We start from the raw sequence: 13,640 nt of genomic DNA, 5'->3' as shown, positions 1-13,640 counted from the left end.
TTTCTGTCTGTTAGAAAACTGTAAATCTGAGCGGGATACTGAGCAGAAGAGGGAAAAAAACCTGGCAGGATCCAATGTGAGGCCAGTTAGGGCATATTTAGTTACACGTATGCAGTATTTCACTTACATGTGATTCCATTTCTCAGAATAATTCAGAGGGATTTTAAGGTAACCAAGAGGCAATACGCAGAACTATAAAAAAAACAGATGAATATTATAATCTATTATGTGCTATAGCAGAAAAAAGTGTATTGTCTATTTTAATAATAACATGTCTTATATTTTATGTTGATGGGAACTATAGACTGAATACGCTTCACTTTATTCATCTGATTTTTGCGTGATCCTGCGCTTTTCTATCTTTCTTTCTCGCCCTGTCTGAGTTTGTGAGGTGGCTTTTATCGAGGTGGGTTTCCTCAATTTTATGTCCCCTCTGAGGATATGTACTTATGGCCGTCTGCCTGTGGTGCTGTGGTGCTCCTGAGGTCTATGTGAGGTGGTAGTTTAGGCTGGGGAAGTTAGCAAGTGCGGTCACAGAGGAGATAACTGCACACACGCTCACCCAGAGGCGCCCTGTCTGCGCTGGTGTCTGTGCATCCTCCCCTCGCTCTGGTGGATCATTGTTAAATAAAGAAAGTGTCGGTTTTGGGAGATAAAACTTTCAAAATGATTTAGTTGTTGTGGTGTTTATGTGTCATCATGATTTTATGTGTGTTTGCATGTTTGTGTAGGCTCTTTGTTCCTCGCCATGCATGCGTCTGTGTGCTTCTTCCGGCCCAGCATGGTGCTCGCCCTGCAGGGACTGTCACTCAAAATGGGCAGAGTGACCTGTAACCCTCACACTGCCAGCTTGGAGTCATGCATAACTCGCTGCCATATCAAGAGCCCGTCTCACCCTTTAACCCAAACTCCATCATGCGTAGCAGAGATTAAGGACTCGGATCTCAGGAAGCCATTTGGAACAGACACCTTTTAACCCTAATGGGATCAGAGTGAAGCCACTTGGAGCAGCCACCCTGCTCTTAACCCCTCTAACACCAACCAACTCAGTGCAGACAAGGCAGAGCGCACAGGCAAAGGCCCAGCTAATATCATGCCACAGGGAGCAGGCACCGTTTAACCCTCGCAGCGCCAGCTCAGCACAGGCAGAAGTCCAACTCACATGATAAGCAGAATTAAATCCACAAGCCTCGCCATTCCTGATAGGGAGTGCACTGATGTGGAATTAGTCTGGTAATGTAACAGGGTTGGTTTCCCATCTGCAGAAGAGACATGCCTACAAATACTTCCTGTGTTTTGACTCAAAATAATCAATTGAGGTCACCAGGCTGAGACATTTGATTATTGAGATCTCCCTTGGGTCTGTTAAAAACATTTAAGTTGCCACATATTTCAACTTTAAACAAAATTTTTCATGTTAATATGAAGATTAAAGCTGCTGTGAGGAGTTTTCTGATAGTTGTGAAACAGGCTAGAATTAATACTGTTGTCTCTATATGACCTGCAAAAGCAAACAAGACCACCGGTTAAAAAACAAAAAAAAACAAAGAGTCTATGGTAATATTTTATGCTTGTAAATGCTGCCACGGAGCAGGTGTCAGACATTTGCCGGCATTTTATGATCTCTTATCAGAAAGTTTGACAATTAAAAGAATTATATATTTTTTTATCAGAAAACATGACTTTTATACGTGCAGGACAGGTTCAACTAAAGTTCCTCAGAGGAGCTTTACAGTTACAAACAAGTAGAGATTTTAAAGGAACAATGCAAAAAATGAAGCCTAGTAGCATTTAGCCCAACAGATTTGGTAAAAATGAAACATGATATTTATAAGTAGGCCTATCTAAATAATGTTAATCCCCTGAATATAAGTTTTTTTGTTGACTCAGAATCAGTCTTTTATTTATACACAGGGAAGGTCCCCTCCACAGAGTCCACCATCTTTGATTTTTGCATCTTGCATGTTTCTACAGTACCACAGAGGGGACCAAATGAGAGATATGCATTTTTTGGTTGGTTGTGACGGTTGTTGCCCCATCATTACATTTTATACAACTTTTAAACAGCCGTTTTTTGAGAACCAAGGAGAGTAGATGTGGAAAACAAGTTCTTTTTAAAAGGGATTTATAAGCAGTGTTGCACGGCTTCATCCCATAGTTAATACATTTCTTAACACCCAGGTAGGAATAGCTAGGGTTTTAGTCACATGCTGTAATATGCTCTGGAAAAATGTATATCCTTCTACACCTTGCAAAACCAAGCAAGTCAGCCCCTAAAAGTACACCACTTTGCATTAACCCTCCATGATTTTGCTTCTATCAAGGGGGCATTTTGGTTTGCTCTGCTTTGCAATCAAGGAAGCAATCCATCTCAGATAAACATGGTATAAATTTGCAAAGAAGAAAGGACAGATTTGCAATCTGGATCCTTCAAATAATGCAAGTCTTAATGCACAAATAGCTGTGAATGGTCTTATAAAGTGCAAGAGATAAGGAAAAGTGTAATTTATTAACAGATACTTTCCCTTTAAGGGAAGTTCCAGGGCATGAGTTGCAGCATGAGTGGCTGTGGCTGTGTGTGTAAGAGAGGGAGAGGGTAAAGGGAGTTTCTGCACTTGCCTGTCTGGCAGTGGCAGAGGAATGAGTGAACAAGTTTGAGTCAAGCTGTTTGAGAGAGAGAGCAGGGAGAAAAAAGGAGAAGAGAGGGACTTCCACAGTGAAAGAAGAGAGAGGAGAGAAGCTGGAACACAGATAGCAAACATGATAGAAGGGGGTAATTGGTAGAAGTTTGCAGGTGATGCAGCTAAAAGTAGGGGTGGTTGGGGCTGCAGAGTAAGAGGTGAGAGAAATAAATGAGGGAATAGAGAAGTAGGTGATGGTGGTAGGGGTGGTGCTGTGGGTTGGTGGGGCACAGAATGAATGTGCGAGTTGGGCTAGTGGTGAAGCATTTGCATAAAGGGTGAGGGCACTCTGCCCGGCATTGGGGAGAGGTTGGCACCTCGCCTTACCGACTGGCAGGACGAGGAGCAGGGAGGAATAAAAGAATGAGGGGGAGATTTGGGTGGTGGGGCAAAAGAGTGAGAGAGAAAGTCCCTCAATAGTGCATCTCTTGTGTGAGGAGAAGCAGGCCTTGGCTGCTGTAGGAGCACAGAGGGCATGGAAGAGAGGTGGAGGGGGTGGATATCAGGTTTCATTATCTGCTGTATTTGCTAAGCATGAGGTTCAAAGCCCTGTGTGCAGCTGCAGGACGGGCCGGGGAGCCGCTGTGCACCGCTGGCATGTACCGACTGGAACTCTGAAGGTGTGTGCAGTGGGTGCTGTGGTTAAGAGTTTGGCTGTCAAAATTTTCGTTGCTTTGATACCTTGTATCTGAATACTATACATTTTTTAATTACTGTGATTTGCAGAAGTAACAAAAATACTGAAGCTTTAAAAAACGTACTCATGCTTTTAACTCAAAGGGAGAGGGCACTGTCTAAATTGCACAAATACAATGTCAATACAATGGCCCTAAATGTATTTCTGCAACTTTGCAGAATGCATGAGTTTCCTTAAACTTTTTGTAAGATAAAACAAGGTATTGCCTAATTAATTGATGATTTTTTAAAATTTTGACTAGAGTAATGTGACGACCCTAGATTGAGAGAAGGGGAGACAGGGACTCACTCCTGCTCCGTAGAGTTGAAGCAGAAAGACGCCACACTTTGCCATCACCCCTCACACACACACGTTAAACTCCAAGGATCGCGTCGTCTACTTGACCTTAAAGAAATGGGTGCCCCGGTCGAGGAGAAATACTGCGCTCTCACTTTAAGCAGAAAAAAGCACTTCATATCAGTCTTTGTGTGGATGTTTGAGTTTGTGCATGTGTATTTGCACAGGCGCTGCTACAGAAAGCAAAGTAATGTAAACACACATATATGGAACAAATGCAGAAGTCTATATGTATTCACTTAGTGTACATGTAATCCAATACAGTCCCATCTAGCTGCAGCCACATGTTGAAGCGCTTTGATTAAATTATTGTGCCAGAATCCCCTAATTTAGTTTGAAATCTATAATTCTGCCTAGTTTTATTTATATGATGATAACATCATCCCTAAGAGAAACATTTAGTCTAATTGATGGTGCAGTTATCAAGATTAACATTCAGTAATGCAGTAAAAGGAGTATAATGTTTCACACAGCTGTCTACATATTATTTTGAAGGGTACATATTATAAAGATTTTCCACAAATAATCGAAGCCAAAAAAAAAAAAAAAAAAAAACTCTTGAATGTATTAAAAAATTACAATCTAAAGATGTTATTGTTTCATTATTATGTTTTGATTCTTTTATAATATAAACTGAGGATATGTGTGGTAATAGCTATGTTTATAAAAAACTACATAGGATGTCACTAATTTAGATGTCTTTCACATAAAAACAAACCAAAAATCTGCAGAAAATCCTGGCTGATTAATTTTAGACACTTATAAAAATGCTGTAAGTCATTTACCTTATCTCATTTGTGCTTTCAGTCGAGGCACAAACAGTCTGCACACACCAAACCCCTCAGTAAATGTGGGAGCATATTTGAGTGTAAAATATCCCGGGTCCACAGTCATATCAGAAGCCCCAGCTTTGCTATCAGTTCTCGTGTCTCTGGAGCTGTTTAAAGTTCGCTCACTCCGTCTTTCCCTCTCTGCCTCATGCCACAAATGGCTTCCAGACTTTCACACATAGTAATGCTTTAGTGTGTAAACAGCCGTAATTACAAACGATGCACAGACACACTTTTAACATCAATCTGTGCCGATGAGAGGAAGCGAGCATAAAGAGGGGACGTTTTCTTCCCTTTTTTTCATTTTTTTTCAATTGCAGGGAGTCAAATGGATGAAAAGGTGTTTGAGCTGGATGGAAACGGAAGGACTGGCAAGGAAGAAGTAAAGGAGGAAATTTTTAAGAGGAATAATGTGGGTCTTTGTGTGAGTGTGTGTGGGCTTCAATAAGTGAATGAGAGAGGAAGAAAGAGAGGGACTTTTTTGTGTTTCATGAGTTTCCACGGAAAATCTATTTAATGTCAGCTTGTCTGTAATTATTTTATATTTCTGAGGCTTGTAAGGTGACTAACATATCACCTTGTAATGGCAGCAGGATTCTGTCTTTTAATTTTGTTAACCCCTCCTTTGGAGGAACATTTAAAATTGACCCAATCAGATGTTTTTTTCTTGTACTTTCTTTTTCAGCAGAGTGGGCACAAACGGGGTTATTCCTGCACAGCATACAAATGGCCTTAACCCCCCTCCCAAAAAAATAAACACACACCTTGGCAAAGGGAAAATAGTTCAGATCTCTTGGTCTTTCCCTTACATCTCAGTGGTGCTTTTTAAATGTGGTTTCACTGCACAGACATCAAAATTAAATTCAAGTGCTGACTCACTCTGCCTTGTGTAACCTCCCTTAGTCATATATGTGTGTATGTGATGTGTTTTGTGTTTAACCTTTTTTTGTTGGGTCTACCTTCAATGTATCTAGGAAACTCTTCTGTTTAATAGTAATAATTATTCATAAGCAAAATGTTGCCCTCAGTAAAATGCATCCAGCATTAAAAAAAAATATTGAATCAACATTTGTCCCAGTAATGGTTTATTTCAAGAAAGCTGAAAATATGAAATTGAACTGCAGCTTCAGGTTTTTAATTCTTACTGCAAATAAAAGGTACACTGATAAAATACATTTCATAAAAAATATTCATGGCATGTATTGAAAATAATTAACCTTCATAAAATGAAAAAAAATCACTTTTTTTTTTTTTTTTTGCTGTTTAATATAAAGCTTCTTTTAAAAATGTGATTCCAAACGCAGACTTTTTGGTTACAAGAAGAACTACGCATGATGAAATTAATTTTAATTTTTCTTTGGAAGAAAAAAATGCCAATATAAGAACTATTTATTTTAAACAGCATTATGTAGAGATTTAGTTTTATACAGGTTATGCAGTTAACATAATACAATAAAATACTATATAAGAATTGTAATGTGGTGCATTTTTAGGTTTAATTCAAATGAGATTTTCTACAGTTTTTTTTTTTTTTTTTTTTGCCTGTTAGAAATTTGATTCTGTTTTAATTAGCCGTTATTCATTATTTTCGCATTGATTGTTTTAAAATAAAATTTTATGTCTAACCAGAGTAACAATCTAACAATAAAAAAGAAGAAATAGAATTTGTGACTTTAGGCTTAATACAATGCAGAGAGCCTGAAATCCTCTTATGTTTCTCTTTGTTATGACAGAATGAATGTCTGATGTGCAGGATGCGGCATCAAAAAATGAATTCATCTGAGCTTTCTTCACACGCATCCTGCAGGTGTCAGCCCTTTGGCTTTTATTTGCATACCAAATATTTCTCTCAGGTAATTACTTATTAGAGCTGTTGAAAACGCTGTCGGAAATAGGCTCTAATTACGCTTGTATAAATCAATTGTATGTAAACAGAGCCCACAGTCAGGATCTAATAGTCCTTCCTTAATGCATTAAGCTGACAGTAGTCTCGCGTTATGTAAGCTTATTTGATGGGTGCCTGTAGGAGTAATGCAGAAACGCGTCTGTGTATAATTAATTGATTTATTTACTCTGGTTAATTATTGGCGGCAAGGAGGTCATTTTTCACTCTTTTAAATTTGGTGTTCAAAGTAGACCGCCGTTTTAATTTCCTTGTCGACTTTTTGACATTAATTTTGACCCTTTTGGTGCAAGGTAGGCCGCTTGAGACTGGGTGCTGAGAGAGGACCGAGAAAACCGGAGTAAGAAAGGGTGATAGATTTTTGGCATTTAGGGCAATTTTACTGTGAGAAAACTGACGCGTTATTTTACTTAAGAGAGCGTAAAATATGTGTATGAACTTAAAAAGCGACGACAGTCCGTACACGTTAACAGACGAAGGAGGACGGTCGTTAGTGACAAAACTGAGGTCAAATGAGTCCAGGAGAGATGACTTTACTTTCCCGATAAATAATGCAATAAATGAGGCGGTAGTATTATGTATTTTTTTTCTTTCAGTAGGCGGGATAATATTATTTTGTATTACAATAGTGTGAGACAGGGCGCCGGCCCCTTGGGCTAAAGCACAGTCTGGCTGCAAAGAGGGGTTAGCTTGTTGTGCTCATCTGTTACATGCTTAATATTGTATCCCAAACCTGTAGAATATATTGAGGTGTTCTGTTAGTGTTCAATTATATAAATATATTATTTGGAAAAAAAAAACAGAAAGTTAATTTTTGGCCTAAACCCAAATAAAGCATTTTAAGTCTTAAAAGTATCACTTTAAATGCCTTTGTTAAATGCACAGCATATTATGGTGAGTTAATTTTCCATAGGCTTTTATTAATCACTGTTATACTTCAATAATGGTTTTCATTTGTGTTGTGTTTCTGGCAGTTGCTGCAGCTCTAAGCTTGGCCTTGTTAATAAAACCTGAGGTGGTTTCATTTCTCTCCGTCCCTCTTAGTTGTACCCAGTCAGGGAGGGCAGGAGGGGATATTGTCCCTTTGCCCAGCCTGGTGAACAAAGGTCGCCGTTTTCTAAAAGACAGAGCATGGCATGCAAAGATAAGATGAGCTCTCTTACTGAAATCATTGCAGAGCGGACACCTAACTAGCTCAAGCATCGAGGCCTAGAAAAATCTACAACCCTTTTCGTTCTGCCCTGAAGAAGTCTGGGCAGAAACTCTGTAGAAACTCCCTAGTGAGCTGAGGGAATGTGGGTTTAAATGTCACAAAAAGGAGAAGAAAACTGGACACATTAAATAGTAGGGTGCCACACAGACTCGCTTTTTGGCCAACATCATAAAAAATCTTAACTGCACATTATGCAGGGACCTTAAAGTTTGTTATCCTGGTGTGTAAAATTTTGTATTTGGTCCAGTTCATGATCATGAATGTATTGGATGTGGACTAAGTTGGAGATTTTGAAAAGGGGGGGGGGTTAAATGGATTACATTTTTCATGCAAATAATATTTTCCTAATAATAAGAGTGAATTTGTGGTCTCATAGTAGGTTCTGTTTTTCATCATCTCCTGCCATTTAAAGAGTAAATTTGTAAAATGTTGCTTCAAAAACAGTTTAAGGCTGGAGCTACACAAGAAAATGTGTTGCTGGTTTGGATGGACAAAAAGGCGGTTTTGGATTTCCCTGATAGGCATCTTGGTTATTTTCATTTTGCCTGTCTGTTATGGAATGATGATATTACAGGAAGTGACAGTTTTATTTGGCACTTGTCACTCCTTTTTTCGTTATCTGTGGCCCATTCCTCAAAAAGTGTAGATCCTTGCAGTCTTTTCAAATAAGTGACAAACACACCTCGGCCATCATTATTCAAAAACAAACACACATCTTCTTAATTCCATGTCCTCATGTTCATTTTGCCCATATTTTTTCCTCCTCTGCCGTCTTCTCTTATTCCCACATTTTTCACGTGTTCGGCGTGGCTGTGTAAAGCAGGCGTATGCTAGTATGAACAATCGCCACTCGGCCCAGCTTGGCCTGGTCCAGATGGGGTCTGCCCCCCCCTAGCATCGGCAGTGATGAGCCAGTCAGGCAGCCAGATAGTCAGCTAGCCACCCACCCGGATAGCCAACCAGTCATTCACAAAGCCAGTCATGTCACCTTTCAGCCAAGCTAACAGCCAGCCTGCCAGTCAGTCATTGGAGCAGCCAGTCATCCAGACTGCAGCTCCTCTGTCAGACGCTGACAGAGGGAGCAGGCCAGGCTAAATCTGACGGTCCTGGGAGCCAACCAGAGGACTCTGGCCTTTGTAGGGCGTTCACACAGACAGCCTGTCCCATTGCACAGCAGGGGGCTTCAACCCACAATCAAATGTCCGGGCCCTCAACTTTGCCACATGACAAGTTAGCTTTTTGTTTGTTTCCCGCTGCAGATTTTCCAGTTATGACCATTTCTGTAACTCCTGTGAGCCCTGCAGACTAAGTCATTTAGTTTAGACAGCATCATTGTGCAAATGTGTTCCTTTTAAATTCATTGTAGGACCCTTTCATGGACTTCTAATGATGTGATATCTCAATACTTATTTCATATGGGACACGGTGAATTGATCATTTGTGCGAGCCTTTGTTTTTCAAGTATATCTCCCCCGGTGCACTGGGCAAAGCTTTTCCCTCTGAGGTCATGCAGGTCAGCCAATGAGGACAAGTCATGGGGCTTGCCAGGGCAACTATACAGCCCTGCGCTCCCTCACTTTTGGCTGCTCAATCCCAATCATGTGTTATTGTGTTCTTCATAATGCTGAAAATATGAGCTATTTACTGGCTGCAGTAGAAAACAAGTCATACTTTGTCGCTTATACAAAAAACACTGTATTTGAATCTGCACAGGTATTAGAGAAGCGGTATAGCATAATTCAGAAATTTAAATATCCACTCTCTAGGCTACTTAAATGTTAAGCTGTCCACCACAGCATTTTCAGTCATAACTGTCTACTGATTCCTGTCAGTCACCCACAAATTGGATTGCTCTGTAATTTGGTAACAGAAACTTTTAATTCCTTCCTGTGTGTCTGCTGTCAGGGCTTTTAAAGTGGATGAACAGAAAAAAATACTCTGAGAGAAGGGGCCAGTTTGGACGTAAGAGTGCATTTTAAAACAGGAGAGCATGTTTTTGGATGGTATTTTTTGTTGGGGTGTTCGTGGTTGCGGTGGTGGGGGGGTTAACAGGCATTTTCTTCCCCCCTCCTCTCTTTGTTTGTGTGGTAAATCCAGGAGCAGCTGCTGGTCTCAGGGTCTAGTGGGATTTTGGGCCTGTGTTTTCTCATGCCATCCCATGCCAAGGTGGTGTAACGCGAGCGGAGAGGGGGGGTGGTGGGGAGGCTGGAGGGTGGTGGTGTGTATTTGAGGGTGGGGGGTGGCGGTTGGAGAGCGAGCTGGTTTGTTGGGATGGCTGTGACCATGCTGGTGACGAAGGCGCGGGTGGGGTAGAAAGAGGGTTTTAGAAGGCGGGTGCAGTCTGGATTGGATGCATGTAAAATTAATATCCTCTGGACTTTGCCTTTGCACTAGATTGGAACTTGTCTATTTGGCTAATGACGTGCCTTCTGCCTGCACCACACACAGTCCCCATCTCTCCCCCACCCTCCCTCTCCCTCTCTCTCTCTTTCTCTCTCTCTCTCTCTCTCACTCTCTCTCTCTCTCTCTCTCTCTCTCTCTCTCTCTCTCTCTCTCTCTCTCTCTCCACTACCAGCCACCAACCATCCACCCCCCACATCTTTGCTTCTCCCTCTGCCATCTCTCTCTTCCCTCCCTTTCAGCGCTGGGAGCGTGCGTATTGGCTGGGCTGTTTGAGACTCGATGCCAAATAGGTGGGCCCTCTGCATGTTGGCACAGACTCAGTCAATGGTTAGAGAAGGAAAGTGGAGAGGAAGAGAGAAAGAGAGACAGAGTTGGAGAGAAAGAGGGGGAAAAAAGAAGCTGCACTCGGGTTTGCCAGCGGTCGTGCACACTCTTCCAACATTGATTCGGTCCTCTTGTTTTGTTTTTTTTTCCTCTTCTTCTCCTCCGCACCCCCCTTGTCCAGCTCTCTCTCTCCCTCTCCGTGAGTCTTATGCAGATCCTAGAGAACTGAACCAATAGCCCGCGCTGTTTTGCCAAACATTTTTGTTGTTGTATTTTCAGCGATATTTTCCTACATATTTTTGCAAAAAAGAAAGGCTTGTTTAACTTTTTGACAATTTTATCCTTTTTCTGCAGTATCTGTTCTTTTCCTCTGGCCATACCCTGCTCTTTTTTTAGCCTTTAGACAGAGAGATTGCTGAACTTCTCTACACTCTCCTTCTGTTGTGCTCTTGAACAGCACCTCTTGTGCAGCTCCTGCTACAGTACCTCCTGTGTTCCTGTGCTGGTATTACACTGCGCCCCCTTGGCCTGTATCCTCTTTCTCAGCTTTTCCCCCCTGCTGCTTTCATTGGACACTTTCTCAGCTTCTCTTTTTTGCTTAATTTTTTTTTCTCAGCCTTTTTTTTTTTTTTCTAATAACGCAGCATTACTGCAGAGCTTTTTTCATTTTTTGACTCAACGTTACTTTCGTGGTGGCACATTTTTAAGTTTCTTTGCAATCAGCGGGCTGAATTTATGATGAGAGAGCAAAATGGTAACTACCAAGTTGTTTTTGTTTTATACGTTTTGTGATTACGCCTGTGACTGGATTATTTTATGTACCGGCCAAGTTGTGTGATTAATTGATGAATATTTTCTGTTTAATTTCTTCAGTAATTAGAATTTGGGTGCAGGTTTTCTCAAATTTTTTGTGTGCATGCATTGACACATTCAGTCTGTTTAAAAATGCTTTTTTAACGTTTTATTCTGAAAGGATTTTTAAATCACTGATTCACTTTTTATTCCTTTTTTGTGAAAGTCTAGCATTATATTTTATTTTTAATTTGTTGAAATTCATACTGATTTGACAGGCATATAAATGTTTACACTGTATTTACTTAGAGGGAGTCAAATAAGTAGATATTTGATTTCCCTTTTTTCATCTCCTAGCCTGCCGTCTTTCAGTATTATGTTGCGCAGTGTTTTGTAAAGTGCGTCCTTCAATGAAACGTATGTGCTAGTGTAAGGTGTTAGACAGTGAGTGTATAGCATCTTTCACTCTCTCTCACTTCCTGTCTCTCTCTGTCTCTCTCTCACTTTCTCTCTCTCTTTCAGTGGCTCTCGCTCATTCTCTCCCTCAGCTCACACAGAGCAGGCACTGCCCCTCCATGCTGCGTGCCGGTGCTAACTGCCTCTCTTCTCTCTTCCCTTCCTCACCCCCACTCCCTCTGTCCCCATCCTTTTCTCCCCCATTCTCCCCCTCTCTCTCTACCTCCTGCTTCCCCCCCTCCTCCCTCTCCTCATCCACCCTCCCCCCTTCGTCCACCCTCATCCAGGATGAATTCCACCCCTTCATCGAGGCCCTGCTGCCCCATGTCCGCGCCTTCGCCTACACCTGGTTCAACCTGCAGGCCCGCAAGCGCAAATACTTCAAGAAGCACGAGAAGCGCATGTCCAAGGAGGAAGAGCGCGCAGTGAAGGATGAACTGCTGGGGGAGAAGCCAGAGATCAAGCAGAAGTGGGCCTCGCGCCTGCTGGCCAAGCTCCGCAAGGACATCCGGCCTGAGTTCCGTGAGGACTTTGTGCTCACCATCACAGGGAAAAAGCCCCCCTGCTGCGTGCTGTCCAACCCGGACCAGAAGGGCAAGATCCGTCGCATCGACTGCTTGCGCCAGGCCGACAAGGTGTGGCGGCTGGACCTGGTGATGGTCATCCTGTTCAAGGGCAGCCCCCTAGAGAGCACAGACGGGGAGCGGCTGGTCAAGTCACCACAGTGCACCAACCCTGGCCTGTGTGTCCAGCCGCACCACATCGGAGTGTCCGTCAAGGAGCTAGACCTCTACTTGGCCTACTTCGTCCACACGCCAGGTATGTGGCAGCTTTGATTGTACACTCTTACAGGGAGGGATGCCAACACATTAGCACTGGTCTTACATACCTGTGTACAAACGCATACAGATGGATGTACTTTTTCAAAGTAACATACACAGAAGTACTTGCTTATGCCACCATGAAAAAAATATCTAGAGAGAAATGATTGACAATGAAAATAAATGAAAATTTAAGTTTAGAAAGTTTTAGAAACATGTGAAAATTTCCAAATTAAGGATAGAAAAAGAAGTGCATTTATTTAGTAATTAATTAGAGAATATGAGAATTATATGAAAATTGTATATTCCAGATTTTTGATTACCCCACAGTATTCTGCTAAATAAAGACAGCAAATATTTACCTCTAGGTAATCAAATAAAAATCCCTTCTTGCTTTTGTATTCTTAGCCACAGAAAAGTTTTGCTTTTTTTGCCTTTTAAGTCTATTTTCTATTTTTTCCTCTGTCTCTTGGGGTTTGTTTACATGACAACATAGTATCAACAGTAATAAAAAAAATATGTGAGTGTGTGTCAAGGGCATTTGGCCAGCCTGGTTTGGCAAGCATGTGTTCATTTTTCTGAACGAGACATTTGCGGCTTCTTATGAGCATGTATTTTGTGTTTTTTTTATAGGAAAGAATTTGCATGCCTGTGTGAGTGTTTAGTATGAGAAGAACACCACTGTTAAATAGTGTTTTTTGCAATGAGTGAGAGAGGCTGTTTATAAGATTGTACTCAGTCTGTTTAAGTGTATGTGCCATGATAAGGCCATTGTAGCCAGGAATTGTCATTTGGCCATAACCCAGTGCGTGTGTGTCTGTTTGTGTGTGAGAGAGAGAGGGAGAGAGAGAGAGAGAGAGAAGAGCCGCGAGTCTCCTGCTCTCAGGCCGCAGGCTGCTGTCGCCTTCACCGTCTGCCTGAACGCTAGCACCACGTCGGACCTGGCTGCCAAACACACGCTCACACACAGAAACGCCCGTGCTCACAGACAGCCAGTACTATTGCAGCCACCTTCGCACCCATATACACACATACAAACACAGCTAAATAAAGATACACACATTTGATAAAAAGAAAAAGAAAAACAACTCTGTCATCTTTGTAGCGCACTTTCACACATAGAGCCAAACACGGTTTTAGTCACGATTTCGTACACACACCCACACAGCACGCACTCACGGCCA

General features: G+C 41.7%; 1 protein-coding gene across 12 annotated transcripts in view; it reads left to right on the top strand.

Annotated features, from left to right (window-relative positions):
• Nucleotides 1–13,640, top strand: part of LOC121508239 (nuclear factor 1 X-type-like) — a 165,944-nt gene that overhangs the window by 64,439 nt on the left and 87,865 nt on the right. For 11 of the 12 annotated variants that reach the window (XM_041784961.1, XM_041784954.1, XM_041784962.1 and 8 more), the window contains one exon: nt 11,923–12,454. In XM_041784961.1, coding sequence (XP_041640895.1) covers nt 11,923–12,454 — 532 coding nt within the window. Of the gene's footprint in view, nt 1–10,424; nt 11,142–11,922; nt 12,455–13,640 lie in introns of those variants that run through there. The other variant, XM_041784958.1, reaches the window with a different exon arrangement.

The sequence above is a fragment of the Cheilinus undulatus genome, linkage group 4, assembly GCF_018320785.1.
Source record: "Cheilinus undulatus linkage group 4, ASM1832078v1, whole genome shotgun sequence".
NCBI lineage: Eukaryota > Metazoa > Chordata > Actinopteri > Labriformes > Labridae > Cheilinus > Cheilinus undulatus.
Note: the sequence above shows the minus strand (reverse complement) of the source record. Positions and strands in the feature narration are given on the sequence as shown.